Consider the following 15,615-nt stretch of genomic DNA (forward strand, 5'->3'; position numbering starts at 1 on the left):
CACAAGATATCCCAGTTCTTCCCGCCCACCCACAGAGCTTTAAAAGCCTTCATGTGAAGACATAAGTACCTATGTATTTATCTATCTATGCAAACATCTATCTTTAATCTCTTCAGTGACTCAGAAAGATCTCCTGGCAAGACTAAAGCAGGGCTGATACACAAATACATACTGTAGGGCAGTGAAACTATCTACAATTACAATTGCAACTAGTCATTTGGTAGACGCTTTTATCCAAAACGACGTACATATGAACTCATACACCGATGGCACAGCATCGGGGGCAGTTTTGGTGTTTAGTATCTTGACCAAGGATACTTCGGCATGTGGACTGCCGAGGCCAGGGATCGAACCACTGACCTCCTTATCGGTGGACGACCGTTCTACCTCCTGAGCCACAGCCGCCATATTTGACAGATTTTCTTTTGGTCACTGACAAATACTTAAGTATAGAAAACTTTTAGAAGTAGAATTTGTCCACCAATGGCAATCAAAATGGCCAGAGCCAGAGATTTATAGTGACGGTGTTGTTTGTGGCGTACCCCATGTGGAATAAGGAATTACCACATACGCTCTTTTACCATGAATGACCAAAATCACATATGGAGGAAAAGCACTTCTGTACTGATCTCAATGGGTTGAAATGTCCGTTGAACCACTGACCACCCATCTATCATGTAATGTAAAACACTGTGAAGAGCTGTTCTGCAGAGGGTAGGGACAAGGCATGCACCAACCACTAGATGTTACTTACCTTTAGTGCAGCATAGCCCATCTAAATACATTATAGGTACCAAGTGAAAAGTGGTTTTGCCAAAAAGTATTTAAAGGCAGCAATGAATGCTTGGCCACATTATTAGGCTTGTTTATGAATTACCTCAGATCAGATAGAAAAATTCGGTTTGTTGCAGAATAGCTACAGTTTACACCAAAGTCACCTTGGAAGACGTGGTTGCGGCCAAACTTGGGAATGTCTGGGTGATGGGAGATGAAGTCGTCTAGGAAGTCTGTGAGCTGGTAGCCCTGGCGTAGTGTCATATGGCAGCCGACCAAGTACTGATGAACCACTCGCAGGTGAAAGTCGTAGCTGAAGGAATGAACATGCATCAGGTCCCGCACCTTATCGCACTCCTCAGTGAAGAGCATCGAGAGCTAAAACAGAGGGGGGACACAGTCATTACCAGCACAGAATGACTCGTCACAGGGCAAAAGAAGTCACAGCAAACAAGGTTCTTTAACTCCAAACTCAAGCCTGGCCATTTTCATTACAAAGATCACTCTGGAGAATGAATAAAACCTGGCAGACACACTCTTCTTTCAGGTGTTATCTGTGGAATTATCCACTGGTGAATCTGCTTTGCATTTGAAGGGGAATACCCTGCCATTCCAGCTGCTCTAAGCTTTGACTGCCTTGTGTTGTGCGCCTAAAGGCCCTGCTGCACTATCACTCCCATTGCTCCTTGGTGAGAGCCTTTTGTAAGCAACTTTGATATCAATCAGATTCATAATAGCATCTTATTTAATTAAATCCAACATGAAAACAGGGCTGACAAAAGCATTAATTGGAAATGCAAATTGCTGCAATGAGAGGCTATGGTGTGCACTTAATTACAGCACAAAAGGAGTTTAGAGGGACAGCTAAATGCTACTCCTGCATTTACTTTCATCTGGACCATTGGCCTGGAACATACACATACAGGCTTTATCGAATCAAAGAGGAAATCAAAATTGCATATTGCATAGCTAGAGAGAACGTCTTCTGTATCTGTGTCTGCAACCTTTTAACACCTTTTCCCACCTCAGCATTTGTTCAGAAATGAGCAAAAGGGCAGGAGACTTTCACCCTCATCACTACCCCCGCTGCAGAGATAAGAGAGACGAATGTTCTTTTGGTACAGAGAAATGAAAAGATGAATATTAACTTTTCTCTCCCAGGTGGTGTTCCTGCTGTCTGCCAGACAAATTAAGTGTGACCTCTTAGCCTGCTATCTATGGAGCCAGGGAGCCACTGGGACTCCAGACAATTCTAACTCAGAGGTAAGTTTCCTGTGTGTGTCCTCTTGACTATCAAGCTCGCATTTATTATTTCCTAACCTCTAATCCCAAACTATTCATGTTCTAGCTAATTAAACAGCCTGTGTATCTTTGACAAGAGCAAATTGTTAGGGGGAGTCGCAGGGCTGCAGCTTGTCTCCTGTCAGCCTCATTCAGTGGAAGTGAAGTTAATGACAGCGGCTACATTGATGGGACAGCGTGTAATCATCTGGGGTCATACAAGAACAAGAGAATACACAAAGTTGTAAAAGTTGATTGGAAAAAAAAGGACAAGAACAGTCATAAGTGGAAGGCTTAAGGATGACATTTCACTTTGAGCTTGTACCTCTGCATTTTCTGTCCTGGAAAACAGAAATATTTAAATAGATTTTGTACACATACAAGCACTCTAATTTCTTTTCTTTGTGTGTATTTGACACAAAGGTAACTACTGCAGTGATGTTAGATGAGCAGTATGTTCCGCTAAGAACTCTGGCAGCAGGGTTCTTAGTGAGCTGGAACGACCTGACTGTGAACACACCACTGCAGTGTCAACACAAACTTTTTACATCAGTTCTTTCACTATATTTTAAATGTGGCAGTAGGTTGATTGTATTCATGTAGTGAGGACCGAAGAGGGATTTTTACAAACACCAAGGTCAAAGTCAAACATTACAAATAACACATATGTGTTGTTAGGTGTCTATGATACCTTTCACCACATCTGATTCCTTGAATATCTGTAGCCTTTTATTTTTACAGTTTTTTAGTACCTAATTTTAAAAATTAGGTCAGACATTAGATGCCGTTTTCATCTTAATGAAAACACCAGAGACAACAAGTGTCCACAACTTTGGTTTTCTAGACAAAAATTAGAATGCTGTCACTAAAGCAGACCTTTGGGCCAATTTCCCCACATGAAGTGTTTTTGTGCATGGGCAGTTACCATATGTGAAACTAAGTGTGTAACTGAATCATGTCAATTGACCACTTGTGAAGTGTAAATGTTGAACTTGAAATATGCCGTACATAAATTGTGAAATATGAAGCATTCTAAGTTTAACAGAATCAGCCTATAAACTAACCATATGTACATGTTTAACTATAGCATGGAGCTCCCCCACAGTGCTACAGAACACCCTTCATCTTTTTAGCACATCACAATCACTGGCTGCACTCAGCAGAATTGACTAATTTCAGCTTGTGGGAGCATGCAGGTAGAGTTTGAACAAAGGAAGCCCTGGAACTGAACCCTGGGAGACTGTGCATCGTTTTGTTCACTGAGATATGCAGTCAGACACAATGTAATCTTATTAGTATTTAAATAGGATTTCAACCAATTCAGTAGCCAGAAATCCAACAAGACTGTAGAGTCTGTCAGAGCAGAGCAGCAGCAGTTTTCAGCCATGTTATGCAATTATTGACCCTTTAAACCCAAAGAGATACTTGAAATGATGTCGGCCTGGGAGAAAGTCCTAGCACCAGTCAACCCCCCAATTACCAAGGATGCAAGAGAAAAATACAGTAACATGATCAGAGAAAGGGCAGAGGGCACAACAGTGGTTGCATGAACACTTAGGAAATCACAAGCTGAGACACCCACGACACCCAAACCAGCAAGCATGGAGACGGACGACCTGTTGAAAGTCAAGGAGGAAAAGGAAATCACATTGACTCAGGCCTGAACCTCAACAACAGAAGATACTTTAAAACCTGACCAAGTAAAACCAATCTTTGAGATACTACATCCAGCTGACCCTGGTACTTTTCAAGCTGTATGCTGTAGCAACTGTAGCTCCCACAGGCATGAAAGAACACTTCAATAAACACTGAAACCTATTCATTCCTGAAGAGACAATAACACAGACATGTAGATTTGGAAAAGAAGAGACCAGGACTGATGGCAGCAAGCACAGCGGCAGGGAGGGGTGAAGCCTGATTGTAGTGAGACACCCCTCCCTTGAGAATGGCTGGGACATACCGCACAGTCAGATACTGGGGTGGCATCTGGGAACGGCTTGCAACGAGGTTTGGTGAGGAGGCTGCCCTGATGGAGAGATGACATGAGGTGGGACTAGGCAGACACACAAAAACATGGATGGAAAGGCTGAAGACTGAAGAGATATACTACGAGAATAAAAAAGAACATGTTTCCTCAAGCCTTTCCCATACTACAAAAATGCAATGAGACACACATTAAATACACACATCAGAGCTGTGGACCTTCATTTGATAGGACTGGTGCCCAGAGGTCAATACAGGTAAATCATGTCTGTTGAGACACACACACACACACACACACACACACACACACACACACACACACTCTCTCTCTCACACACACACACACACACACACACTCACACACACACACACACACACACACTCTCTCTCTCACACACACACACACACACACACACACACACACACTCACACTCACACACACACACACACACACACACACACACACACACACACAGCTAAACAGGGGAAAGCCCTTCCTGTAAGGGTGCAGGCTGAAGCCGAATCAATCCATCGAAATAAAAAAAAAGACATATATAACACAAATATGAATGAATAAATAAATAAATGAATAAAATAAAGAATTTCTATACAAAACACAATGGAACTATACACACACTCACACACACAGTACATGTGCGTTTCTAACATGGCAATCCCTGACGCATGACACCACCTTATTAACGATTATTTAGCAGAGCATTGTCACAGCAGGAGTCAAACTGCTATGTTTTGGGCTGTTGCAAGACAAAAGATAAAGGTACTGTTGTCACTGACACAACACTTACTGTATGTGTTATTGTTATTATAATGTGAGGGCTGTGGCTTTGAAACAACCACAGTATATGACACTATGGAGGTCAGCTAACAAATGCTGGACTCATCAGTAAGTAAAGTCTATCACAAAAAAATATATATCTTTTTTTTTTTTTTTTAGTTTTCTTTCTTTCAAAAGACAAAGGACAAACAAAAAAACACAATATAAGAACAGTGAATACAGGCCAGTCAACAGAATTTCACCAGGAAGAAACAGAACAGGATTATGTTTGCTGTCATGTGTTGTGTTGATTTGATGTTGGTTTGATGTTGGTTTGTGTGTGTGTGTGTGTGCGTGTGCGTGTGTGTGGCCATGTATTACTCGCAACGTGGGGACATAAATCTGTTTACAGTCCCATTGTGACTTATATTTCTTATGGGGATAAAACGCAGGTCCCCGTAATGTAAATCATTAAATTTTAGGGTGAGAGCTGGTATTATGGTTTTATAATGATGGGAACACAGCTTTGTGTGTGTGTGTGTGTGTGTGTGTGTGTGTGTGTGTGTGACTCTATGAGGTTGATGGGTGAAAGACAGAAAATTAAGAGAAAATATATGAAGGGATATAAATAAAAAAAAAATATTTGATTAAAAAACACATTGGAGGGAGCACTGTTGCCTTGATCCCTTAAAAAACTGCTCCCAGACCCTCAGAAGAGCACCAGTTTATTAGGGACTGATAATCAGTTCATGAGCAAAATGGGACAGGCCGGAGCATAACCGAGACAGTTCTGACTGTATGTAACTTAGTATTATTATGGTGGTAAAGGAGTATTAGAGAGGGAGAAAAAGAAAAAGAAAGAAAGAAAGAAAGAGATGACTAAGAAAGAATGAAATTAATTGGAAAAAGGTGAGTGTGTGAAGGTGTGACTGCTACAAAAGAATACAAAAGATGGGAGATAAAATACGCATATCTCATATAAGAACACCTCCTTATCTAGTATTTTATAAGATTTCATGACAAATATGCAAAGATACACAAGTGACAAGAATTGAAAAAATATATTATAGGATGCTATCAGTGTTGCCAGAGTTGTGGATGAATGTTTACCAGCTTTAAATCATATTAATAATCATTATGATAATAATAACAGTAATTATATTCTTAATCATACTGTGAAGAAATAATCACAATGACAAAACATAAAGCATGAGATCAAGAGAAAAGAAAAAGAATCACAGAATAAATATACTACTAATAATAATGATAATAATAATAATAACAACAACATAATTGTGTCATGTGCAATGTGTTTGAAGAGTGTGTTTGAGGTGTGTGATCTAAAAATCTAATTTTTCCCAAATGAGAGTAGAATTAGATGGTGCACATGGAGAGACATCCAGCAGGCTGGTGCTAATGTAATGAAACAAAGACGGTGTTTGACAGACTGAGAAATGCTGAATCTGAGATCTGAACATCTTTACAAACTGTTTGTTCTACATCAAACGAGTGTGATCTGATTGCTTGAGGAGGATCCATGTGAATCCATTCAGTATCTGTTGGAGCTGATCTGTCAGAGAGTAATGGTAAAAATCTGCGGTTCTCCTTGTGTTTTTGGTTTTTGCAGAGATTTTTTATTTCAATACTTCTTGCTGGGAATACGGTTTGAGAACATGCATAAGGACATCGCTTTTGGTTTGTGCACAGAAAAAAAAGAACCTGGATCCTCACATGTCCTACATCTAATCAGTTTGATGTTAGACCGGCTTGTTTTACAGTTCAGGAAGCTACAAAGACGACAATGAATTTCCCAGCTCAGAGGGGACGGCTGCTCCAGTGTCACTGAGTCAAAGTGCTTATCTTCGGGGGGAAATTAGTAGCTGTGAATCCTCTACTGTGTTGGGAGACAATGGTGTGAGAGGAATCATGATTAGATATATATAAAGCATTAAGTGAAGTCATTTCTGAAAACAGTTAAGTGAGACTGTATTTTCTGAAAGAAGCCTAAATACAATCTGCCTCTAACAAAAGAGAACAAATTCATCAGAAACAAAACAAAGCTTTCAGTCATTCTCAGTCCAACATGACCAGGAGCTTATTGTGGTTAGCAACGTTTGCTGACTTTTTCATGACTGAATTAATCCATATGGTCTTACAGTACATGGCACACAAGCCTTGATAATGCTGGACACCAAGGGACAGCAACAATGTCCACATGAGACTGACTGAGGATTACTGACACAACATCACATCAGAAGGTCCACTTCTGCTCTAACTTGGACATGTGGATCACAGATTAACTGCACTTAGAAGTCCTTCTCTCACATACATATCTGTGTTTTCAGAAAGAAAATTCAGAAATAAGACGATTTAACATTGTTCAGTCAGACAGACCCGGTTTAGTCAATTTCAAGCATTTTTTCAGACTATTTCAGGACATCCTCAGCACACTCAGTAGCTGGAGTAAATGCATCCCTTCTGCCTTTCCCGATACTTAAACCCTTTTGCCACCCCGCTGTGCTTAAATCCACCGTCTCTTTTATAACAGACAACCTCTTACATCACTCTGTAGACATTCTGACAAGTGCCAACAGCAGTTGTGCCTAATGAGTGTCACTCATACATCAGAGGAGCCGCCCAGGTAAGAGCAGTGCTCTGTGTTTGGACCTTTTCTTCTCTGTGACTAAACACTACCCAATGTCTCGAAACCCAGCATCTGAAAGAGGAACATAATATCATAATAAGTAAAAAAAAAAAATAAAAAAATAGCATGTTAGTAAAGTAACAGCAACTGACTGCATTTTAAGAGCTGACTGAAAGACTACCAATATAATTAACACTATTCAACACCTATTTAGTTACAAGTGCTCCATTTTGAGCTTCCTTGATGTTTGATATACTTCATTCCACCTTCTCTGAAAAGTCTGAGTCTGAAAAGTGGTATCAGAATCAGAATCAGAATCACATTTGGCTTAATGGGCCAAGTTTTTTTGTGCACATGCAAGCAATTTGACTCCGCTTTGTACTCAATGTACTTGCATAGGAAACAAGACATACAGCTCACCAAGGACAAAAAACACAGTTTAAATAGTGTTTTGTCATGATACTCAAAGTGCTTCAGTGAGGGGGGGGTGTCTCACCTCAACCACCACCAATGTGTAGCACCAAGCTGGATGATGCACGGCAGCCATTTTGCACCAGAACCCTCACCATACATCAGTTTGAGGTAAAGAGGGAGGGAAACATTAAGCCAATTACACAGGGGGGTGATCAGATGGCCAGATGGAAAGATCCAGGCTGGGAATTTTGCCAGAGCACCAGGGAGCCCCCCCATTCTTTACAAGAAGTGCCACGGGCTCTTTAATGACTACAGTGATTCAGGACCTCAGTTTAAAGTGTCATGTGAAGTACAGCGTCTGCTACACCACAGCGTCCCAGTCATTGCACTGGGATTTTTATTAGGACCAGAAGACAGCCCACTACTGGTTCACCAACACCACTTCCAGCAGCAGGTTAGTTTTCCCAGGAAGTCTCCCATCCAAGCAGCAGCCAAGCCCACACCGGCTTCACTTCAGTCAGTCAGCAGAAACAAGGTACATACCAACATGTACTGTGTTTCTCAGGACAGATTATTCTATAAACAAGATAGAATGTTTTTTTATTGTCCACATCAGGTACAATATAATTGAATACGAATGAAGAACGAAGAAGACAACTGCGACATTAGGCGATGGCTATTCAAATTAGCTTTATCTCTCCTTCCTGCAAAGGTGACACATGAGCAGCTTTCCAGGCTTTAGGAATTATACTTAGTGAAACAGTGAATCTGTAATTACCAGCGCAAAACCCTGAGAAAAAAAATCTGACCTAGGGATGTCCTGTCCTGACTGATCCAAGCATATTTTAATGGATCAGTATTGGCTAAAACAGCGGTTAGGAACCTCTGGCCTCCAGGCCATATGTGGTCCATGAGACCATTTGATCAGGCCCACAAGTAATTCATATACCAAAAAAGCAATACAAAAACATTCTCTAGATAGCAATTACTTTTTTCCTGCAATAGAAGTTTGTTTGTGGGGACGTCCTCAAAGTGATGATTAAGGCCAATATATAGCATTACAGCTCAAAACATGCCAAACTGGATGAGCTGCAAATACAAATACACAAGATTAAAGTTAACCCTCTTCAAAGGACTTTGGAGCAGCTTTCAGAAGACCACATTCAGACAGAGACAGTATGATGCAGACAAGTTTTGTGGTGAGCGACCTCATAGCTAAGAAGCTGAAACCTCATTCAGAAGGAGAATTTGTGTAGTGCCTTGTTGCCACCGTGGAGCTGCTAGTACAAAGTAAAAATGTGCAAAACCCCTTCAGGCATTTAGCGAGAGATTTCAGGACCTCAAAAGTAAACAAAGGAACTGAACATTTTTTTACACTGTTAACTGTGAAACCAGCTGATGTACCTGACAACCAACATCATGAAATCAATGAACAGCAAAGCAACAGCGAGCTCAAAGCTGGGTACAGCAGCCTCCCTCTGCTGGAGTTCTAGAAACTGTATGTTTCCTGAGGGGTTTCCCATCCTGAGGAGACGTGCTCTGAAGTCTGCATCTCTGTTTGGGACAACCTACTGCTGTGAGCAGCTCTTTTTAACACTGACTCTGCAAAGACTTGGCTCCACTCAAGACTGACTGACCCAAACCTAGAAAACCAGCTACGATCAGCATCATCATCATCACTACCACCTGCCTTCAAATGCCTCTCCAAAGAGAAGCGGTGCAAGCCCCATCGCATTAGAGGTTAGGGTGATATGTGTGTTCAATAATTTTGTATGTCTCTCAAAGGATGTTCTAAAAATCGAAAAGGGTTTTGATAGAAAGAGTTTGTCCAGCCTGGGGATAAAATGAACATGCTGTGTTTAGTCTGCCTCAGTCTGCTAGTGTTGCAGTGTGCTGCTCTTTAATGACAGCCAGACTTTACAAGGCAAGCATTTCCCTGCATGTGTGAGTGGAGATCAGACTGTGTGAACGTGAAAATATTTGGTCCATTGACTCTCTTCTAACACCTAGTTCGGCAAAATACACAGATTTTGCCGAACCCCAAAGATAAAAATATCTGCTGATGCTCCGCTCTTATTCGCAATGAGCAGTATACAAAACATTTAGGGGGCAGCTTCTCATGTTAGCCAGCACTGACCACTTTCACTCATTAAAATGACAAACGTTGATGAAGGCAGGATTAAACTTGGCTGGTGTTGTCAGTTGTTTACTCTCCATAGACCAGTGTCTGTACAACCACAGCTGGACTGACTCTCTATACTCCCAACAACTCCAACAGATATGTGTTCTCTCTAGTGGATCCCTTCATGTCAGTCACACTCTCCCAGTTAGACTTTCATTCAAATTGTATCAATAATTTAAGATGATCAACTTAATAGTTTGGAATCAGGACCTTTAGTGTTTGGATGAAGTAGCTTGTGGACAATAAAGTGGGCTGAAGCTGCTGCTGGTATTAGGTATCATTAATCATACATATTTAGCTTTTTGGTAAATATAAGTCTGGGATCAGACTTATTGTCAGCTAGCCAATAACAATAATTTCTTGTGGTCAATGGCTAAAAGCACTTTAACAACTGTTCTTCAAGGGAGAAGAGTGAGCTCGGTCTAAGAAGTCATTAGATTTGTCTTTTACTGAATTAAAAAGTAATTCCAAGAGTCTAAACTTGTCTTATCTTATATTTTAGAAAATGCAGATCAGGTCTTTTGTAAAATATCTGACAAATAGACATTTGACTTTTTTCCTTTTTATTGAACCTCTAAATATTCATATAATGGCCAACAAGGCAAAGTTTAATGTCTACAGTTTTCAAACTAAATGACAAAAATGTTCTACACTTCTGTTTAAGAACATTTGGAAAATTAACCCCAAAACTGAGTTCTACCATGACGTCATTTAGTAGTATGGTACCTGGATGTGTTGGTAAGAAACAGAATGAGAAAAACTACACAACATAGCCCAGGGACACACATCTAGACACTGAAAGACAGTCACTTCAAATATTTACACTTCATATTACCAGCCCACATGGCCTCAGTTCAGCTTTAATATACAGAGAAGAGAAGTGGAAGAATGAGAGGGGGAAGATAAGTCAATCAGCTGAACCCTGGGGACCCCAGATCCGAGAAACATGTGTGGAACGGCTGCCATCACAGCTTCATAGTGTGCTCATCAACCGGGTAAAGATCAGAATGAACTGTACTGAAATGTACTGACTGTAGCATGCTGTGACTCATGCACAAAGATAACATGCCCATTGCTTTCATCATTTTGTTTTGTTGTTGTTGTCGTTGTTGACCACACAGTATATGGCAGGCCTGTGCCAGAAAAACTGTTTTGTGATGCACTTCATGTTTTTACCTTGGTTAGAATTGAATGAAAATATTAAAGGATCAGTCTGGCATCATTTCCCAGTTGTCAACATAAGCCACCAGAAGACCCAAAGCAGCAACTCATTTCCCTAATGACCGTTCTGCCATAGAGCTTCACTGCTGTCCAAAAACTATTAAAATCACTGTTGCACTGGGTGTCATGTTCCTTCATCACACACACACACACACACACACACACACACACTATATATAAATATATGCCTATACACTGCATATATTATGAAAAGCTTCTCCATCAGTTCATTAAGAGCCTGCAGCCATCTGAAGACAGCAGGACACTGATAAATTTGCAGCCTCTGATTGGAGAAGTGCTGTGCCAGAGTGCAGTGCCATTACACATGGCACTCAAGTGAAAATGACACCAGGCTGCTACAGAATAACCACACCAGACTGGTCAATTAGAATACTTAAAACTCTAAAACTCAGTATTCTGCTTTTCTAAGTGGGGGATGTCAGATTACTGGAGCTCATTAATCCTGTGCATCACAGCCTTCTTTCCAATTAAAAAAAAACAAAACAAAGCAAAACAAGAAGCAGCAATTCATATGCAAATTCAGTTGCATCACATTTTAAGATTTTCTTTTCATCATCATTGTTCTAATTAACTGTGGTGTGTTGACATGATGTCATTCTGCAGCATCCAGACAACAATCGCTGCAATTAAATGCACTTACGTACTGAGGTTATGTGCATTTCTGCAGATGTTATGCACGTTTCTATGCTGCCTGTTTTTCTCCTGTAAATCCAGTCCTCTAGTGTGCACAGAGCAGCGACTAACCCACTGTGGAGGTAAGAAGATAAAGCCAAACACTGTGCACAGAGAAAGTACTGACAGCCGCTGACTGTGACAGACAGGACAGACATCTATCTGAAACACGACTGTATGTTTTTCTCGTCAGCTTTGCAGTTTTGAGAAAGACAGCAGCAGTTGAACTTGCCGCAGGTTTAAAACCCCTCGCTTATATGGATCATATTTATTTATCATACTGTTTGTTCTGCTATAATAATCTAAATTGCACTCAGGTTTAATACAAATAGAAAGTGATACTACACTGACAGGTGTAGTACACCTGTCAGTTATTTATTCTACATGTGAACACGCATGCCATCAGGATGTGGATGGAATTACTTTCAGTCCAAAAACAAATGGCTCAGTGACATAATCTTTCCTTCCATCCAGCTGCTCACTTTGTCATCCACATGCACACCAGTAAAAAGCTGATAAGATAGCACCAGTTGTAATTACTGAATTTCATTAACAGACGACAACCCAAGTAACGAGACATCACAAACTACTAACCTTATTATCAGCCTGACCAAGTAACCTCTTTAAAGTTCAGTGTAATATCACCACAGCAGATGTAGACACCAGGTCATCCCTCAGCAAAGATATCATAGCACCAGAGACAACATAAAGCAAAACTACAGCAATGACCACAGAGCAACAAAATAAAAATACATGGTATACTGATGTATTTTGTTGGAAACTGAACACTTAAATTGCGGATCACATCTTCACATCCTGTCCTGACCAGCTTCTATCATGGGCCAACTTTTTGCTGCACTAATAGTATACATCAGCACTTCTCAAACATTCTTGCACCATTGACCCCAAGACTGACATTTATTCAGATTTTATTATCCTGTTCTAGGGAGTTATCCATATATTGGGAGAGTTAAGCTGTCTTTTTGCACCAAGCTGTAGAAATATCTACACTGAAAATGAAAAGTTTACAATGAGCTGTAAGTGGAGAATGTCATTAGAAAAGTATTTTTTAATTGCAATAATTTATATTGAAAATATGGTGAAAATAATCTCCAATGTACAGGGAATCCCTAGAAATCCCAAAGAAGATCCCTAGAACATCAAAACTTTCAATCATACTGACCCATGGAGTATCCTCCAAGACCCCTGGACACCCAAACAGCAGCCCTGGAACATTCTTAAGAACCCCTAGAACCCAGTTCAGGACCCCAAAGCCTTCCTCTGGGTTCCAGGTGTCCCTGGATCCAAGTGTAAAACCACTGATATGAAAGGAGATCAGCACACCTGGTCTCTCACATGTGAAATTGAGACATTTATATCATTTAGTGTTCCATTTTGTTACTCTTGCTCTCTTATCCTCCTTTTCATGCTTCAAATCCCAACAAAGCCCCACAGAAGAACAGGCACAGCCCAGAGCTGTGCATCCACACGGCAGTGCAGATTTCTGTCAAGCATTTACCTGGGAGTTGACTGTCTGGCCCATGGGAATACGGGAACACTCCAGTGCATACTGCTTCACACAGAAGTAACACCCCTGGCAGACAAAGATGGAGAACACATGGTTCTTTATTTTAAAACAAAACACTGTTGATGTGTGGCTGAGCATTTGATATATTCATCTACAGGGAGCACGGTACACTGAACTCTGGGAGAAGAGTAAGTTTACTTTTTCATCCCAACAGAGAAAAGTAATCTCGTGTATGCAGTCCAATGCAGAGAGAAACACACAGACTTGTATATTTAAACAACCATTAAACAAATGTATGGCTCAACACAGGAGGGCCAAATCTTCAGGTCAAGACTCAGCAGTTTACCTCCACCTGAAACATAAGAACACTCATTGGAGGACAACAAAGAACATATTTTGGACAGGGAGGACAAATGGTTTGCATGAGGAATGAGGGAGGCTATTTTTGTCAACTGAGGAGGAGGTCTATGACATCACTTAACCCCACCTACAAGGCTGAACTTTCATCCCTTCCTAGGACAACTATTCACAGCTGGCCTCATGTGACAACTCTAATGAGTTTCGTTTACACTTGGCCTCAGGTGACTCCAACAACTCTCACGACTGCCAGGAGCACTAATGATCCATGTGGTATCAATGACCTTGATAACAACCCTTCAGAGGTTTAATACCTGGGACTCCCCTACAGCCAGTCAGAACTGAAGAAGCCCCTTGGATGAGAGGCGAAACATTTTCAGCTGTCTAGACTCTGGCCCAGCTGCCTTTGATTCAACCCTCCTTGGATGTCACATGGTGCAATACCTGTAGCCATTTTGTAACCTCTGGACCATTTTTAAAGGATGCTTGAAGCCTGTGAAAACTGATTTTCATACTGTACTTTATACACTGTCTGTCTGGGGGAGGTCACTGTAAAAATCTATATCATGCTCCAGAAAATTGTTGCCACTAAATTTACACTTACATGAATGCGCTAAAACATTAAAAGGGACCAACCAAATTGTAGCATTGTGATATTAACAAACATGTTTCCATAGTGAGTAACATAATGATTCTGAGTGTCCTTCATGATCCTCATCTCACCTGAAAAGCCAGCTCCATCAACACGATCCCCCCTGGCAGCGCCCTCTGGAGGTGATATGCGGTAGTGCCAGATGCTGTAGTCTGCAACAGTCATTTACAAAACAATCTTACAATCATGGTTTGTCTGAGGACTGCTTTTATCAATACTCCTTATCGGTCTGGAATAAATTTAGAATAGGATTTGAATTTCAATATTATTACTATTATTATTACTATTATTATTATTAGTAGTAGTAGTAGTAGTCGTAGTATTGTTATTGTTATTGTTATTGTTATTGTTAGAAGTACTATTCATTTTTAAGATAGCAAAATATTGCTTCGCGGGCAACAACAGCAATGTTTGCAACAGGAAAGCCACCTGCGTAGCAGGAATATTGTCTTATTCAAAATAAAAAAAAAATTCAAAATTATAAAAAATGGAATATTTTGTACATGTAAACATAGTGTGTTTTTGTGTGTGTGTGTGTGTGTGTGTGTGTGTGTGTGTGTGTGTGTGTGTGTGTGTGTGTGGTAGTCCTCGTGCAGAGGTGTGGAGTGGAGTGGCTGCATGCGCAAAACCAAACCTGCTAATCTCACTCCCTGGTTTCGTCAGATAGAAGAATGAACCAACCATAAAATACGTCCAGATTCTTTCAAATTTAGAACCAGTTGCAATTCAGAACCAGGTTTTGGAAGCCAGTCCTATTCGTGAGAGCTGAAGTTGTTATCTGTGTGCCACAAAGGAAAATAACTTCTCATGCAAGTCCCCTCACACTGATGTTAGCAGCAATGAAAAGGTTACCACTGCCTGACAAAAAAATACACCGTGTTTCATGAACGCCCTGCAGGGAATTAAGCACTGTGGTCTTTCTTCATCATTACAATAACACAAACACTCTATAAGCAATATTGTTGTCAGAAGCATAAATCCAGTTTACTGGGAAAAAGATCGAAAATATATACAGTGAACAGTAATGTACCAGCTTCCACTGCACGAGGTCAAAGCTTAGAAAACTGTAACGAGTCATCTCTTGATCTCTGCTGCCAAGCGTTTGGCTTTG

General features: G+C 40.7%; 1 protein-coding gene across 5 annotated transcripts in view; it reads right to left on the reverse strand.

The window, feature by feature from the left end:
• The window catches only part of szt2 (SZT2 subunit of KICSTOR complex), a 115,480-nt gene that overhangs the window by 6,312 nt on the left and 93,553 nt on the right, over positions 1–15,615 (reverse strand). For 4 of the 5 annotated variants that reach the window (XM_076723362.1, XM_076723354.1, XM_076723346.1 and 1 more), the window contains 4 exons: positions 14,576–14,656; positions 13,487–13,561; positions 4,016–4,081; positions 939–1,152 (listed from right to left, as the gene is read on the reverse strand). In XM_076723362.1, coding sequence (XP_076579477.1) covers positions 939–1,152; positions 4,016–4,081; positions 13,487–13,561; positions 14,576–14,656 — 436 coding nt within the window. The remainder of the gene's footprint in view (positions 1–938; positions 1,153–4,015; positions 4,082–13,486; positions 13,562–14,575; positions 14,657–15,615) is intronic. The other variant, XM_076723369.1, reaches the window with a different exon arrangement.

This window comes from Chaetodon auriga, chromosome 3 (assembly GCF_051107435.1).
Source record: "Chaetodon auriga isolate fChaAug3 chromosome 3, fChaAug3.hap1, whole genome shotgun sequence".
NCBI lineage: Eukaryota > Metazoa > Chordata > Actinopteri > Chaetodontiformes > Chaetodontidae > Chaetodon > Chaetodon auriga.